This window comes from Leptosomus discolor, chromosome 9 (assembly GCF_034619465.1).
Source record: "Leptosomus discolor isolate bLepDis1 chromosome 9, bLepDis1.hap2, whole genome shotgun sequence".
NCBI classification, from domain to species: Eukaryota; Metazoa; Chordata; class Aves; order Leptosomiformes; family Leptosomidae; genus Leptosomus; species Leptosomus discolor.
In genome coordinates, this window is record NC_141399.1 from 16,620,970 (window position 1) to 16,639,037 (window position 18,068).

General features: G+C 36.6%; 1 protein-coding gene across 1 annotated transcript in view; it reads right to left on the reverse strand.

Annotated features, from left to right (window-relative positions):
• ARHGEF3 (Rho guanine nucleotide exchange factor 3) overlaps positions 1 to 18,068 on the reverse strand; it is a 126,670-nt gene that overhangs the window by 77,435 nt on the left and 31,167 nt on the right. The window contains exon 2 of the mRNA XM_086469907.1: positions 16,342 to 16,408. Coding sequence (XP_086326033.1) covers positions 16,342 to 16,408 — 67 coding nt within the window. The remainder of the gene's footprint in view (positions 1 to 16,341; positions 16,409 to 18,068) is intronic.

Consider the following 18,068-nt stretch of genomic DNA (forward strand, 5'->3'; position numbering starts at 1 on the left):
AGTTTCCATAAACTGGGTCTCCACAAGGCATTCAATTGGCTTATGTTTGCATAAACTGCAGTAATCCCTTATTGTTCTAATACTCTACTGCTAGTCTGCTGTCCCCAGCCTTCTGCATTCAGCATCATTATCCGGCTGTACCTTTAAAACCCCAGACAGGTATCTGCATACAGCTTTTGATCTAAGCACCTCAAGTGCTATTCTTCAGCATCACACAGAATAGATAAAATGGCTGTACCCAAAATGGATTTTTCTGCAGATAAAAACATCACCACTTTTACTAAAATTACATGTTGCTGTATCTATTTTTGAGTTTGATATATATAAACAGACACACAAACACCTTAGCTCAATTTCTCAGGAAACAAGGATTACAGCATATTGGTCGATATCCCTGTGACTCCTGATTCTTGAATTATTTTATTTTTGTAAAACTTGTTGCCTAGTTTCAACCAGAACTGACAGAGAGATAAAGACTTCAATCATTCTGGACAAAGCATAAAGAACAGGAGACAGAATTTGCACCCAATTTAAAAGATGTCAAAATAAGCTCAGCAATATTAGTATATGCTAAACAAACTGAGATTTTACTTCACAAACATGCATCTCCCTGGTGTTCCATGAAAACTGTGGCAATATAGACCCCAATCCAGTCTTAAGCCACAGTATACTCAAGTCACATTCTCCACAGCAAGCCCAAGAGCATATAGGCCCTTGAACATATTCCTGACTTGCTTGCATCACAGTACAGGCCCCCACCTTTATCACATGTTTCTAAGAACTTCAGAGTATGGTTTTACTCAACATATATACAAATATTTTAAAATAACTTTGCTTCTTAAATAAGAGACAGCTCTCTAGTTTTCCAACAAGTGGAAGGATGCTACAAACTGGGACTATAGCTGCGAAGTCAGAGATGAGATTTGTGCACTTCTGACCCTAATGTGCTACTCTTATTCACACATTATTAACAGCCCAAAACCAAAGTCCCATACAAATCATTAAGAACAATCAAGTATTAAATACTAACTGTTACAACATGTAAAATAGGTCAATGTGTACAATGTAACTTTCTAAGTTACGCTGAAAAGTTTGAAATGACAGATTTTATAATAAAATTGTATACTCTGTTCTACTGCTTAATTAACATTACAATTGGGAAGCATTTCCCCAAAAAATATTTAACCTAAAACTCCCTTGCTATGAAATAAGCCCACTTATTCCTGTGCTACCCTTGGCAAATAGAGAGAACAAGTACCAACTTTATAATTGTTCCCACACAGAGACAAATTGTACCTCATATCAAGTCTTATTTTTCTACACACAACGTGCTAAATCTTTTAAACTTTCTTCACAGTCTGTATTTTTTTTCCATTCTTATCAACTCTGCTACTTTTCTGTCCATAGCTTTCCAAAGTGCAATGTCTAAAACTGCATGATTTTCCACGCGGTTCCACATACATATGCTGCAGAGCAGAATCATTATGCACTGTAAATAGGATCTGTTACAGCTTTCACTTTGACAATGGATAGGCTTATGCATATAGCTATAAATGTTCCCATTTAAACCTCTAGCATCAGCCAAAATCCTAATTTTCACACTAGGAGACAGAGGTAGATATTTTCATACATGTATGATAAAAAAGCAAACCCAAAACCATAAAACCACCATCCTGCAACAATAAAATACCAATACATAGAAAAAAATAAACTGTCACCCATCCCATTGGGAATATCAGAGTATGTTATCTAAACTTTTAACAAATTTCTTTCCTTGCAGAAGGAAACATTCCTGCTAAGCAGTATTTCTGTTTCATTAATACCTAGTTTTAAATCCTGGCATGCTTGGAAGCAGTATCTGTGCAATTTCAACTTACTACAATGCCACACACACAAACGATCGAAAGTAACATGATCCCAAATTTACACTTACCTGATGATGCATGAAAAAGCAACACCACACCATGAGGTACTTTGTATTGAAGTCAGATTTTAGGAGGTTTCTTAATATTCAGCGTGACAGTGGAAAGCCTTTGCTACAAAGGAGTCCCTATGTCTCTCCTTCACTTTTCGGCAGGAACTCCTCCCCATGCAGCCACACAGTTCGCTCTCGTTTCCTGTCATGCAGCGTACTAGAAGTGTCAGCAGCTGAGTGATACGTATTGTCGTGTCTATCTCTGTTGTGGTTTTTCCTCATAGATTGCTTCGAATAATATTTTAGAGAGACAAAAGCGTACCAAAAATTGCTAGCAACTGAATGGCACCAGTACGGTAAAGGGAAAGACATCATTAATGTGTTTTTAAAGTAATAGGTAAGTCTTTGGCAGCTTTGAGACTCAGTAACCGAAACACAGTCCATCTCCGACCTATGCAACTCTCAGTCTTAATCAGCAGCAATGGGCTTTAAACTTGAGGACAGACAACTATCTTCAAGCGTAGATGCCTCAGAAAACAAAATAGCTAGTAGACACTGGGTGGAACTTCTAAGCATTTAGTTCACAGAAAACTTGCAGTACTTCAGAAAATAAGGGATACGCTAAGCAGGAGTTCCTAATTAACATAGGCATAACGGCAAGAACTCGGTACAGAATGTTTTAGAATCAGCCAAGAATCAAGGCCCAAAGATGAGCTTGGCAGAGCGCTCAAATTCTGCATGTGAGGACATGCCAAGCAAGTGCAAAGTTGATTTTATCCATGATAGTTCATTATAACTCAAAGAAACTCCATTTTTTCTGATTCTCCACCAATCTAGATAAGCAAGCCTTTAGCAACTGCATCCTATGAAACCTAGTGAACCTTTATTTCACTGAAGTATGGAAAGCTAGATACTTTGAGCATCAAGAAAGCATTCAACTTATTGCTGCCTTAAAAATACCAAGTAAGACTGTTGCTACCTCAATGACAAAATTTCCCAGCCTACATGGAATTTCAAAACTGTGGATCTCCTCCTGCAAGGGCTCCCCGACACATACACACTGGCCGTCAATGTCATTGAGAACATGAAGTCAGTAAACTTACAGGATTAGGTTCCAGACTCGTAATCCAAACTGCAAACTGTAATGCTTCTTTGAGAGCTCTTATATTTGCATGCCAAATCATTCTTTGGACAAGAACAACAAAAAGAACTACCAGCTAATAATGAGAGTCTTCAGTGGTCTCTCTCAAACTGTCAGTGAGGTCATCAGCACCTTCTAGTACATATTTTCCTTTAATATATACTCAGTTAATTGCCTCTTTTGGCCATCATATTAAGTTATATTACTTCAAGGTAAGAAAAGCTAAGTTTCATGAGGTGCTTATTTGCAAGTTATTAAAATACGTAACTTCCCATACATTCTATGAAAATGTATATTTGCATATGATTCATATATACCAGTTTCAATGTGCATTTGAAATCAAAATCTAGACATACGTAGGTATCAACTTCCCTTAGACAAAGTTAGCTACAAAACAATGCAGAATATTGACCCCCAAAAATTGAATCCATAGTCATCACAAGAAATCAAATCATAGTGCTTTATATGGCAAGGAAAAATGAGTGATCTAAAACGGCTTTCCTACATCTTTCCTGCATCACAAACTGAATTAACTATTTTGGGCAGGTGAAACTTATCCTCAGAAACTAGTAAAAAGGAGCTCTATATGAGAATTGGTTCTTTTTTAAAGCATATGTGGACTCTAATGTAAAGACAAGTGTAAATTATAACTTTTCTGATCCCTTGCACACACACTGCAAATACACAGCAAAAAGTTTCTGGAGTGCTTACCTTTTAAAATATTTTCTATACGTTTGTAAGACAGCACATTCTTGGATTTAGAAGACTTAATGATTAGTCATATTAGAAGACTGAATACGTTCCTACAGCTATTCCACAGACACCTTTTTGTTTAAGACTTATGTAATAATTGCATGAAAAGAAAAGTTCAGGCAAGTATCCACAATGGAAAAAGAGAAACAGCTGAATCTATCAGTCAACTCTTTCATTTAAACATACAAAAGAATCAAGTTTTCAGTATAGTTAACATAAGATTAATACATTTTTGTCATACTTCCTATGTTAAAAGATCTAAGGTTCAAACTATGTATTCAGCTAAGCACACAAACTTCTTTTATTACATTCCCTATGTTAAGCTAGAATTAGACCTTTCAGGTGCAGGGAGGGTGAGTGCTGTTTGAGAACAGCATGCTACTTTAACAATTAAAGTCATAGTTTGTTAACATCATCACTAATATTAAAATGAGAAATATGCAATAAGAATATTAGAATTTATTTAGTTTTCTATGCCATTTATCCTTTGACAAGTCCTTGCTTTACCAAGTTCGAGGTAATTGCTTGACACATTTAACTTGTGCTACTGTTTACTGCACAGTTTATCTACAGGTACAACGAAAGCATGTGTTCTGCAGCACCTTCAGCATTACACACTTGTTCGATGTTGAAAAGGAGATTCAGGTAGCAGTCATAGCTACTAAAGCTGAAAGAAATCACAAGTAAGTATCTGTTGTGAAATGTTATAGTGTTTACTTCCAGCGAAGGTATACCACAACACTTTAAGGACTGAAAAAAGTGTTAAGGCCAATCTGGGACTTGTCATTTAATTCAGCTCTAGCTGCTGCAACTGAGTAATTCCACTTCTAAACCAACAGAGCTTCATCTGCTCATATGTCTTAAGGATGAATACCACTCAGAGAAGTGCTTCAGAACTTGTTCTATTAAATGATTTACAGGTAACCGAAGATTCTTTAAAGCATAAGGTTATCAGCTCAGTCTAAAAAATGAAGAAAAACAATGATAAATGGGCATGCACTATGAACGCAAACACGAATAAATATGAAGGTTTAAGATATTACTTTTATTGTTTGCTCAGGCGTAATTTAAAAAAGTTATCTCCTTTTTCCTTTGATTAATCAGTAATAATATTTCACTTTTGATTAAATATCTTATATCCTGTAAATTATTTTAACTATGTATATATCTCTCTCCATTTACACACACAAACAGAAAATTAATTCACATACCCTACATCCTTACACCTCACTGCCCCTATCCCAGTCAATCTTTTGTGACTTGCCCACATCTACAAGCACAGAGCTGTTTTTGCCAGCTGCAAAATTCTGCATGCTTCCAGAAGGCAAGAATATCAAGAAAAATTTGAATTTGGGTAGCAAGCTAACAGCAATTCAGACTTCATTTTTAAAGAAAACAGGTACTTAGTGAGATGGTGTAATCTTTCATCAGTTCAAAACTTGATTAGAATAAAAAGTTTCTGTTGAGCTTGGAGAAAGAAGATAAAAGGTGAAACTGATACCAGTCACAGCCAATTTCGTTGGCAACAAGAGCCATGGCATCTCTCTGCACACAGAAAATACTAACAGATCTAATCTTCAGGAAGCAGACATTTTAATTACTCAAGTATTTTCCTTTTGGGGTACTGTAAATACTGTTGTCCTGTCTTCCTTGCCCAAAGATGACCTAAAACCAAATCTAGCTGCCTTCTTTTCAGACCCTTCCAGCAGAACAGTTTGTTTTTCAAAGGAAATCCATATAAATTCTATATATAAGCCTGCAAATTTTTTTCAAGGATTGTTTCCTTTCTCTTTATTAACTTGTCATTAGATTAAGCTATTTCTTAAACAATCTTTCACGCAATCACAGGAAACCCTAATCCTTTGCTATTGGAATTTGTAATCCCTCACCCAGGATCAAATATAGGAGTGCAAATTTTGAAGTGTTATGATTTTCATAGGTGTTAAATTGTACCAAGGATAAATTTAGGTAGGCAGGCATTTTTCAATCAGATTTCCTGGTAACATCTGGAATCCATCCCATTTCCTGGACACCACAACATGCAAACATGTTAATTTGCTATGCTTCTTTATATTCACACTTGGACTACTACTTAGGTCACCTATAACCTTCTGCCTCAGCAGCCATCAGATTTTAAGAAGCCTAAAGGCAGATACCACAGATTTCAGCTGGGTGTCAGGCATGAGACTGGCCAACCAGACTCTCTCTCATCAACCTAGTAAACAAAATTTAAAACAGTCTGCCCTCTCTACCTGTATCAGTCAACACAGATTAACAGGATGGTAAAAACTGCTCTCTGACCTCTAAGTAAATACAACATTTTATCCGTGTTTATCCCTGCAGCTTAGTATGTCTGCTCCAAGGCAGTCTGCACTTTGTTGACAGCAACATCAACAGCATTCACCTGAAAGAAAGTGCAGCTTGAACTTACTTATATTATAAACACCCACACAAGTACCAAAGAAGGAAGTCTAAGACATCGTATCTAGATTCCAGGCAACAACTGCCTCAAAATATTGAGGCCAAGAAATCTAATTGACAAATTCCAAATACATAAATACATGAAAGCTGTTCATTCAGTCTTTGTACAGCCATAGTACTGTTGCTGAGTCCCATGCAGTAACAAAACACAAAACAAAACAAGATAGCACTGTGAACACAGGATCAAATACCCAGAAACATCCACAAAATTGTGTGTAAAAGGAATTACATATTACTATAACTTTGGTTTACAGGAACAGAGAATGAACACAGGGTATTCATGTTAAATTCAAAAAAAAATACGTGACAACAGTTTGTCTGAGAAACCTTCCTGCATTAGTATTCTCACTTGTAAAATGCCCAAAGCACTGGGGTGGCATAAGGCTGAAGTCTGACAAATGTTTATAACAACAAGCACATGGTAGGTCTTTATTCTGACAGTGTATAGCCAGCTTACAAGGATCTTCTGCTGCTTGATCTTGTCAAAATCATAGCAAAGTGCAAGCAAAGCTACCTAAGCAGTTTCACTGTTGCTTCTCTACAGTTCTTAAAACGAAGGAAATGAATAAATAAATAAAATAAATAAATAATTTCAGGGCAGTATCCTACTGCTGTAACTAGGTTTTTTAACTGTATAACGAAGGGGAACGCACACATCTGAAGTACTGTGGTAGGAAGACACGTAACATTCCCTTTTACCCCGTCCAGAAGCCAAAGTAAGTTAAATGCAGGTTTGTAGGCAGCTACAACAATAAAAGGCCATAAGAATTCAGTTAAACAGGATAATATGCAAAAGCTTGCATAATTGTAATCATTAAGACTACAAGATACTTTTAGGGTACCTACTGATATCACCTCTTCGATTGCCTTTGACTGCATTTTATCTAACTGAAATTCCTGGCATAATGCTTCACAGGCCTGAACACCGGCCTCTACCTAACTGGAATGTGCTAAGTGGCCTGGCAGTGTCAACTTATTCCTAATTCTGTGATTACAATGAAATGGAGATCCAGACACTTGACCTGGCTCCTTCTAAGAGCTGGGAGAGATGCTTACTGGTAGCAAAGTCTCTGCAAGACTCCAAATTTGCCCATTCCACCTTCCATAGTACAAACTATCTTGAGTTCATCATTTCACACATATACTCCCAGAGATAATGATTTGGAGAACTCTGGGATGATGCCTCCCAGAATGTGAAAGATTGTCACAAGTTTCTGAAGTCATTGAGAAGAGAATAATTTTTATTATTGGTTACAGTGATTTTCAGTATTGGTTATATGACTGTAGTAGCTCAGAAGCAAGGGTCACACTGAACTGCACCAGTCATTGTCCAACTGAGTATCCTCAGAAAGCGCTGCGATTCTCCTCTCCTATCTTCTTCCAGTATCCTTCCAGTAAGGGCATGCAATCTAATCTTCTTAGGATTAGTATAACTGCCCTCATTCTACGACCTTTTCACAAGGCTGCTGATCTGCTTTGTACCAGAAGTGTCTGAGAGGACACAGTGACTGTTGAAACTTCTTTTGAGAATATTTAAGTTTGTGAACCACTGAAAACTTGAAACAGTGCTTGAAAAAGAAATAAGCTTTCCAAATTCAGTAGGAAGCCTTCTGGCACCTAAACAGATTGAAAGTGTTTTCTCATTGTGCATTGAGTCTTTCAAGCATGCTAAACTCAACTCTCCATGAAAGGCTCTACCATTAACCACAATCCAGAAAGAGACACTACCAGTGTACAATTTTTGAATCAAAACCAAAGTAATAAATATTTTTAAATGTGCATTTTAAAGAATTTTAGAATATTACTTCAAATCATGTTAGGATAACATTATACGCAATGCTTTATACATCTTCCATCTGATTTAATATCCTATTTCAAAACATGTAGTAGAATCAGAGAATTACAAAATCTGTCATCATAAGTGGAATTTACGATCTTCAACAGATCTGAATTTACTTAAAAAAATAAATTTAGTATTGTTTAGGAAATGTTACAGTATGTTCTTACAAACATTTAGACTATAAATTCTTTAAAGAAAGATCAGTTTATTATTATGTTTACATGATATCTAGCAAAATGGAGACCTTGTTTTCCGGTCGCTATTGTAATAACAACATTTGTTTCCAGGCTGCTATAAATAAAAGACACCATCATACTGCTCTTACTATGCATCAGTGTCAGATTTTAAAAGATAGCCATAATTTTTCATGGCTGTGTACATTCTAACCACAGAATATAGCATCAGCTTTCAAGAAGAATCTTGTTCTTACATTTAGTTTAAAAATAATTAGGACTCATTCTAACACTGAGACAACTCAGAGCAAATCTGGCTGTGAAAGTACTTTAATGTTTGGGATGAAGAGCAGTCTTCATAGAGAGTACCAACAAACCCACTCAAAATGCCTCTTTCAATTGAAAACATCAGGAGGAACTCAAGATTTCCTTTTCTTTTTCCATCAGCTCTTGAGGACTGTTTATAAGCTCTTTCAGAAGTTCAGGAGTTTTCAGAAGGCTTTCTTTTTCTCCTGGTCCTTAAAAGATTTTGTTTAGCTTTGTCACAAGTACAACTTGACAACCTGAATCAGAACCTGTGGAACTGGAGACAGAGAGGCAGATGTTTGAATAAAACCTGCAGTACAGCACAGAGAATTTCCCAACTGTTTCTGCAAATTACGCTTTTGCAACCTTTTCCAAGTGCGTAGCCCATTTATTTACTTTTTATTTAAAACTTACTCCACAGTTTTAAGTAGTACTAGCTAAGCACTACGAAATTGGAAAAAGCTTTTACAATCAACTTAGACTGACCAGTGAGTAAGAGTGCTAGCAAATTAGACAACAGAGCATCACAGTGATTTGGTAGAAAAGGGTGACGTTAATAAAACATCTTTGTAACAGGTCATGGTAACACAGAGTTCTAGTGCAAGGATCATGACTAGTAAAAACAAACAAAAAAGCAATTACAGTCCATGCATATAACCATTTCTGTCCACTAGTAATTTTAAAATAAAATTGCTATTCTGAAACAGTGTAGCATCAATAAAATACCATATATAGTTCAAAATTGTTTGCAAAATGCTGGTTTCTCATACTGAGTGATATCACATTCAGCTGGACAACAGCATCACCCTGTTAACCATTAAAAGTTTCTGAAACAAAGTCACAGGAAATGGTAATTTCACATCACGTGTTCTCAAAGAGCAGCCACTGGTGGGGGTGCGGGGAAACAAATACAAAGAAATGGGCAGAGTTCGGTTTGAGTTAAATTGAACATGGGTCAAGTTCATCTGCTGTCGAACAATGAAAAGAACAGTAAATGACAGCAGGAGTACAAGGTAACACCCCATCTGTGATTAAAGACAGGAAATCTGCTATATAACAGAACATCAAACTTAGGTCCAATTGTCATTCTCTCAGGCTATCTGCTTTATCACATGTTGCTTCTAGCTCAGTATTGTTTGTATGTGCAAAATAGCTGGCATAATGGGTTTATAGCATATACAGAATATTTCTACTATAAATAACAAACCACACCCGGAACAAAAATAAACTTGTTACAAAGCATCTACAAAGATCCACAAAACAAAGCCCTACAATGGTAACAGAATGACTGTATAAAGTATTCTCCAAGAAAATATCTATTCTGTGAAAAGGTAATATGAAATAAGAAATCCTTCTGAATAGGCAAAATCACACTATCTTCATTACCAGAAAAACTCAAAATATTAATTGAATAACTGAGCTTTAATAAACAAAATATCTACACTTTACAGTACAAATAATGATGGAAAAGTCTTGCAGATGTGAAAGCCTATGACAGCCTCTTCATTTCAAGAACACATTAGCCAAGTGCTCCATAAGCATGCCTCAAAATTCTTGCCCCAAGAAACACAGAATCTAAAGTGTAATTTATACAACTAGCGTGTAATTAACTTGAAAGTAGCCCTTTAAACTAGGTAATTGGACAGGTCTAATGGCTATATACTCAACTCATGGATTATTTTAGATGTAAAAACTGTGAAAGTTTAATAAAACAGTTACTGAATTGAGTTAATGAAAATACTGCAAACTCCTAGGCACTACAGCGCTCTCTAGATAGCATGAGTAACAGCAGCTCATAAAACATGCACAGGTTCTACCTGAGTCCAAAACTACTAGAAACCTGGTGAAATCTAAAGGCCAGCCTGCATCATTCTCCTTTATAACCAAGTCATTTAAAATAACTCATAGATGTCTCTCTCCAGCACATTTTCATGATTTTGCATTACTACTGTATGCAAAGAACCTTGTAATTTACAGTACTCATTGATCCTGCAAAAAGATACAGCCATTTATCAGAGGCCTAAGAATTAATATATCAACAAACCATGTTTTGCTGGAGTTCCAAATAAAACACTCTGACATGACATACCTAACCTAACATCACATATTGTGGGTAGAACGTATCATGGTAATTAAACCATGCTGACTCACACATCAGTTTGGAATAATACATTCTTGAATTCTTCAAAATTTTCTAACTGGTCCCACTGAATTGCTTTTTAAATTCAGTGTATACATTAAGAATTCAAAAATTCTGATGTGTGTTTTGGAACTGCAGATGGAATTGAGTGCTATTCAATTACGCAAATGCCACACAATGAATTTCTGATAGCATCTCTATTTGTTTGCCAACATAAATAAACCTTGCTGTTCCAAGAGAAATTAGTCTTGTGACTAATCAACAACAGTTCCAATGGTTTGTTCAAAAACAAAACCAATAATAAGCTAAACCATTTAAAACTCTGTCCATAGATTAAGCAGGGAGACATCAAAATCAACTCTCTTACAAATAAAAACCTGTGTCCAGGGTGTCTACTTGCTGCAGCTTATGAGCTCTAGTCTTCTGAACGACAAGTTGTATATCACAGAAGGGAATTTTTAATACTTCTATTTCCCCCTGTATTACTGCTATGAACAGTCTGAAGTAGTTTCCCTGCTCCTGCAACGCTTCAAAGAACGAACTACAAGGCTACAGAGAAACTTGGCTTCTCCTAAGCCCATTATACAGGCTCTATGTTTATAGCATCCACCTTCTAACACATTAAAGCAGAAAGACTTACAGAATTGCTTCCTACCACTTCTAATATCAGGTATCAGAGACATGCTAGCCCAAGAAAGGTCAATGCTGCACAAAGGCACAACAGCACCATGACAAACGCAGGGAAAAAGCAAGCCTGAACAAAGACAGTAAAAAAGAAGTGCTGGGGCAATTAAACTCTGAAATGGAAGAGCTTACAACCCACTGGAAGAAGAAAGAGGAAGATATCTAAAAGGAGCAAGTGGAGTACAGGAATTCATCATCTGTTAGAAAAGAGAAAAAGGAATACAGAATTTATACTCTTTCTTTTCAAAGAGAAAGGGGGATGAGACAGGTCAGGGATCAAGCATCCACCTAGCATCTCTTTAGCCTGCTGCAGGTTAGAAGAAACAGGACACTCCACAGAGGGCAATGGATCAGTGTACATGTAATTCCAGAGCAGACATGGGAGAGCAGGGATGCGAGCAGGACTCCCCCACGTGGAGGACACGTGAAGTAACTAGTTTCTGACTGTTAAGTCATCATAGGTGTAATCATTCCACTCACAGCTATGCTGACAATTATGCAAAGGAAATCCCCTCCCGCCGCCGCCCCGGAAGATATTTAAATTGTGCATACAACATACAAGTATATTAAAGTAACAGAAAATCACATGAACTTTTTAATGTGTATAACTTGTGTTTTAAAATCATATTGGTCATACTATGAGATAATGGTATTTAAGCACATTGGATCTAGAGACATAGCGCATAATTTTGCTTCAAGAAGTATGAACAAAAGTCTGTGACACCACTAGTAAGTGTCTATTACAGGTAACATGATTGCTCAAGCAAATGAGTATCAGTGGATACAGACATTAAGCAAAACCAGTCAGAATCCATGAGAGGTAAACAGGTGCTTTCTGTGGCAGTATATAATTATGTAATTTACGTAATTAATCATCAAGTTAAAGCTAGGAATGAACTTCTCTCTTAGCAACTTTTATCTTATTTAGATTCATGCACCCTGAAGGGAATAACTGAAGTCTGCCAGCCTGCACAAAATAAATAGTTTCGTAAATACTGTCTGAAAAGTGGGGAATACTTCCCATTTGGTATGAAAGACACCTTTTTCTCCACAAACACACTTGCAGCAAAACTAGCAAAGAAACTACTTGCACACCTTAAATTGAACTTCAGCATGTTTAGCACATTTTCATGTCAAGCTTCTCATAAATTAGATCAGCCTTCCTCTCAGGTGACCACATCTGCAGCTTGGTTAGTTAAATGCTTTTACAAAACTAAAAAAGGAAACAAAGACAGATGAAATAGGAAGAAGTCTAGTTGCAGTAAATTATCTTCAATCTTCAGGCAACTACACTCCAAACACATGCCTCAAACTATTTCAAGTACAAAATGTTAGTTTAGATTTCACTATTTGTTTATCTTTAGCACTGAAGTTCTTCATGCAAATTTGGTGTGTAGGGGAAAAAAAAACATCATAATGGTTCAGATGTTTGTTTAAAACATGCAGGAAATGATGCTAGCTCTTGGTGGAAGAGCAGAGAGAAGTATCGATGATGAGTGGAGACAAAACCAGCACCCTCTTCAGTTATGCCTACAACCCCAATATTCTCCATTAATCAGGTAACTGCTTTTCTTTTGATTGTCTGGCAGTTTCTTCACAGCCATCTGAAATGTCATCATATCAACAGTGGGACTACTATGTATCATTACTTTTGCAAACATATCTAAATACATCATTAGGAAAAAAAAAAAAAAAAGACTTTCAGTAACACAAGTCCACTATTCACACAACTAAGTCTAGAAAATTGTCCTGCTATCAAAAACAGAAAGTGGGTGATTTTAAGGGAGCAGGAAGGGAGACAGATAAAGTAGCTGAAATCTGAGACTCCTCAGGAGATTCTTAGTCTTCTTGAATTCAGAACTTTCTTATAAATAAGCCTAACTACTCTTACTATGGAAAAAAATAGCACACAAGTGTGTAACTCAACTGTATCATAACTAGCAAACACCACAGAAGTTTTAACCCTGACATGGTCTAACTGCGCATGCATGACTGCAGAAAATAGTTTATTTACTGGACACCTGACTATACAATCTCTTCAAAGACCAAATTAGCCTGATGCCCTGCGTATATGCAGGCGAAGCACATAGCAGAGAGATTGCACTGCTTGGTAACTTTAAGTCTAAATTTAATCTAAACCAGGATTGAATGATTTATTTAAAAAAAAAAAAATCTAAATAAATTCCCTTCTCCTCTCTGATACCTAAACACTACCCAAAGTTCTGGAAGTAACTGCTACCATTATCTAAAAATGACAGCACTGGTAGAAACACATAAACGATATCATCTTGACATGGAAATCCCCAGTGAGAGAATTACATATGAACTCTAACGATGGGGCTCAAAAGAGCTGCTCAACATGGAAAAAAAAAAAAAAGATTTTTCTGATAAACTAAATTTAAGCAAGGAGAGGAAAAAAGAAGTGCGGAGGAGTTTCTTTGGTAAATGTTTAGCATCTGGGCCTTCCTTATCTTACTTTGAGGTTTACGTTGGTGTGTGTTCAAGAATGCTTTAACATGCCCACTTTATCAGCATGATACAGAGACATTTAAAATCAGTCAACTGACTGCAAAGTGAGGATAGGTAGATCAACACAACATTGCAATTTGGTGCTTAACCACTTTCTTCTCTTATTTTTCATGACAGTTGAAAATTATAGTCTGTAATATAGAACTAGCATAGATGTTTAAAAAAACATAGCTATGAGTAAGTCAGCTCCAGTTCTGTTTGTTATACTCAAGCATGGCACTGCTCCACTGTCAACATTAACTTAGTTGTTTTACCCAATAAGGTTTTACTCCTGTTTGAGAAAAGACATTAAAGTTAACCTTTTATCATTCATCATCTGTATGAAAACCTTTGTGACTTCAAGTCTGCTCATTTTGCTTTTTAGAACACAATTTTTCCATCCATCAAAATAAAGTTGATGCAGACACAATGCAAACATCAATAGAGACTTAGCTCTCTTTTCCAGTGCTCAACTGCCTTGGTTTTGGCACCCAAACATATCAAGTGAACAACTGATACAGGTTCTTCCGTTGATGTAGTAGTTTATTTCAAATTATTAACTGCAACTGCCAATTATGACGAAATATTAGAACTACAGAACTTGTCATCTGTGTTAGCATCCCATAAGTTTCCTTAAAAATAAGGTGGCAGACAACTCCCACAGATCTTCATTTCTACATGTGAAGGAAGAGGTTTGAAGATCCTTTACTCGCTTCCTGTTTTCTCTAATACTACCTCTACCTATCTTCTTTCAGGTTCTTGATTTCTGTTGATTCTGAAGTCTTTTACTCCCCAGTTCTCTGTTCTTCGTGAGCTAGACCACCTCACCTCTACCATGCAGCTTGGATCACGGACTTTATGCCACCACACTTACCAGCCTTAAGCCCTTACTCCCAGTGAGTAATTGCTCTCTGAACTTGGGATCATTGTTTCTCCAGCTACAACTCATACTTACAATACTGTTCCTACTACTTTCATACTTACCGTCTTCCTTGATTACTTTTCCAGCACAGGTGAGAACTGGGAGAAATACTAGAGTCAACTTTACTTTTAAACTGGCTCTGAAATTTATAATTAATCTACCGATTAGAGGTTGTTGGTATTTTCCCTGCATTCTCTGCTGTTGTGAGGGACTATTTTCTCAGTAATGCTAGTAACCTCATCCCTGTAGTTTTGTGGTGCAACACAAGAAATAGATGGTGAAAATAAAAAGCTCACAGTAACCAATAATGGATGCTTTATCTAAAATACCAAATTAGAATGTAAAAGTCAGTATCAGGTATTGTGAAAAATATTTTTCATTTTAATTATACTTACCTTCTTATGACCACACAGACCAGTAAACCTGTCAACGCCATTTACCGTTTCAGTAAAGCATTTAAGTAACGTCTTTCTACTTAAGTGTTTTGTTATAAGAAGCTCAGAGAAAACAGTTATCTGCTCTCCTGAATACAAAACTGAACTCTTTAGATTCAGTGTAAGCCAGTCTACATTACAAGTAATGGTAACTTACTCTTTATTATACCAAATGAAGTTTGCAAGGCAGAAAAGCCTGTCCTTTAACCAAAGGATTACAGTAATACTATGACTTTGATACAACATGAAGCGAAAACTCCTTCTCCTAGACTGTATCCCAGGTTATGGTACTTACACACGTGGCAAACACACCATTGCCATTTGAACGCTGCCACCACCAAGTTTTTCAACAAATGGTGTAGAAGGCTTCACAGGTCGTAGAGGACAAAGGGTGGACAACATGACTCTTGGAAAGAATTAATCTACAGAAGTATACCTCTGAAACCTGAAGCAAACTTAATAAAAGCTCCTGATACGACCAGCAAACATTAAGGTTCTCAGTTTCACTTGCACTGCTCTTTCATGTACCTTTTCACTCAGTTACTGTGTGAACACACATGCTTCCATATTTCCTTGCTCAGCCAACCAGAAAGAAAACCTAGTCCTTTCTGCCTTGTAATACATGTAATTTTTGTTACGATTCTCCAACTGTATTTCTGCAAAATTCACATATATAAGCTTTCAATAAGTAACTTTACAAATATCTATATTAAAGCACTTCAAAACCAGTATGCATCATTTCAGTTTTGCCATTTTATTTTCAGATATGAAAACACACCCTTTTTTTCTTTTTAAATCACACTGTACATTAACTCACATTAAGTTATCTCCCCCTACCTGTCATAATAAGTAAGCCAATCGCATTAACAAAAGCTGGGTTTTTTAGAAAGCCTTTTAAGAGGTCATAAAATTAAGAGTTCCATCCTATAATTGTTTTGCCATGATTTCAGTCCTTGCAGATAATGGTTTAACTACAAAGTTACACTGCAACAGAATGAAGCAGGAGGGAATATTAGAGTATGAACAAAACAATACCAAACTTACCCCTCTGAAATTCCAGCCCTTGGTAGAAGGGAACAAGGAAAAATTGTTCTGTTGCTGCTGTTTCGGCCTGCAAGATGAGACAAAGAAAAGTGTTTACATTTTCAGCTGTCATATTTTCCACATCAATAATAGAGTGACAACAGAGGGAGAAAAGAAAAACACAGGCTTCAAGTGTTCAAGACACCTTAGATTTCCTTGGCTGTACTTCTGACAGGTTTCTCTCTTCAGTTTAGTTAAATGTTTTAATTCAGATTGAGAACTAAGGGACATGGCAGCTTTACAAGCCTTCAGAGGCACACTGACTTGATGTCTGACAACTTTATTACTCCTACTGATTTTCAACAAGCAGAGACAACTCTGACCTGAACGGTGTGGGTCTATGAAGCTGCAATTATGTCATGTGATGCAAGACGGTGCAGCCTGCCAGGTCTACTAGATGGGGACACTAAAGAGCCTTTAATCCTAACAGTGACGCTATGCGAAGCATCATTGTAAAACAAGCTAGCTGTACCTTTGTGCGACACTAAAAACTAGAAGCTGACTCCTGTTTTTACTCCTTCCAAAACCTTTCTCCTACCCTGTAATTATCGCTGTACAATTATTTCTGAAAAGTCACTATAACACTCTCCACTCTTAATGAGTGCATTTCACCAGAAACATGTTGAATTACGTCACAAAGGTAGGCAAACATTGCTGAGATTTTATGCATGAAGTCAGATCAAAGCTTGACTGACCTGTTGAAGTTGACCAACAAACAAGTCTGTCAGCGGGGCCTAAGGGCTGAGCACATTGCAACTCCAATCATGCAATTACAAAGATTTTACAAAAGCCATCACAAATAATAACAGGAATACAAAAACTTGGTTAAAAAATAGCAAATTAAATGGCTGCCTGTCAAACCTCACTGTCCAACAGTAACAGGACAGACGTTTCGCAGTTGAAGCACTGCAGTTGAAGTTTCTTAGTTGAAGACTAAGAAATGAAAGATCTGGGAATCATTCCTGCAGCTTATAGTTCCCGAAGGACTCCAACACACCATGCCCCAGTTTTTTTTTCTGTAGAGTCACGATAGCAATAGTTCTCTCTGTCTTTTTTCCATCTTCTCTATTTTTGTGTAAAAAATATTTGTTCAGCCATTTTTCTTATTATGTGCATTAAAATAAATCATAGAGTCATGATCTCTCGACATTTTTAGATTCCAACATATAATCATGACAATTGAGTCATTTTTGTAACATCAAAGGTTGAGATGCAAATCTGGTTTTCACTCTACCAGCCAGCCAACCAGAAAGAATATCAATACTTGAAGCACACTGATAAAGTCATTAAAAAGCACAAGGCAGCACACATGACAGACTTCAGCGTTAAAGACTGTCCCACTAATAAATCCTACTACTACAGCTTTCCAAGTTAAAATATTATGAAACTGAATTTCTAACCCCAAAGCCTCACTGGAACTCTAACTGCATTATGAAAAGAGAAAAATGTGATTAACAAGAGCAAGTTACACAGATTATCAAGGGTCCTAACAGTGTTTCACACCTTTTTTATTCACAGATTATCTCACACTAGAACCAGTCAGATTTTCCAAAAAGTACTATGAGCTTTCTATACAGAGTTGTGCTCCTTAGGCACTTTAAAAAAAAAAAAAAAAAATCTCATGTTTAAACTTATATTTCCACAGTTCATGCATTTATTTTCCCAGTTTGTTATGAATTGCACTAGTT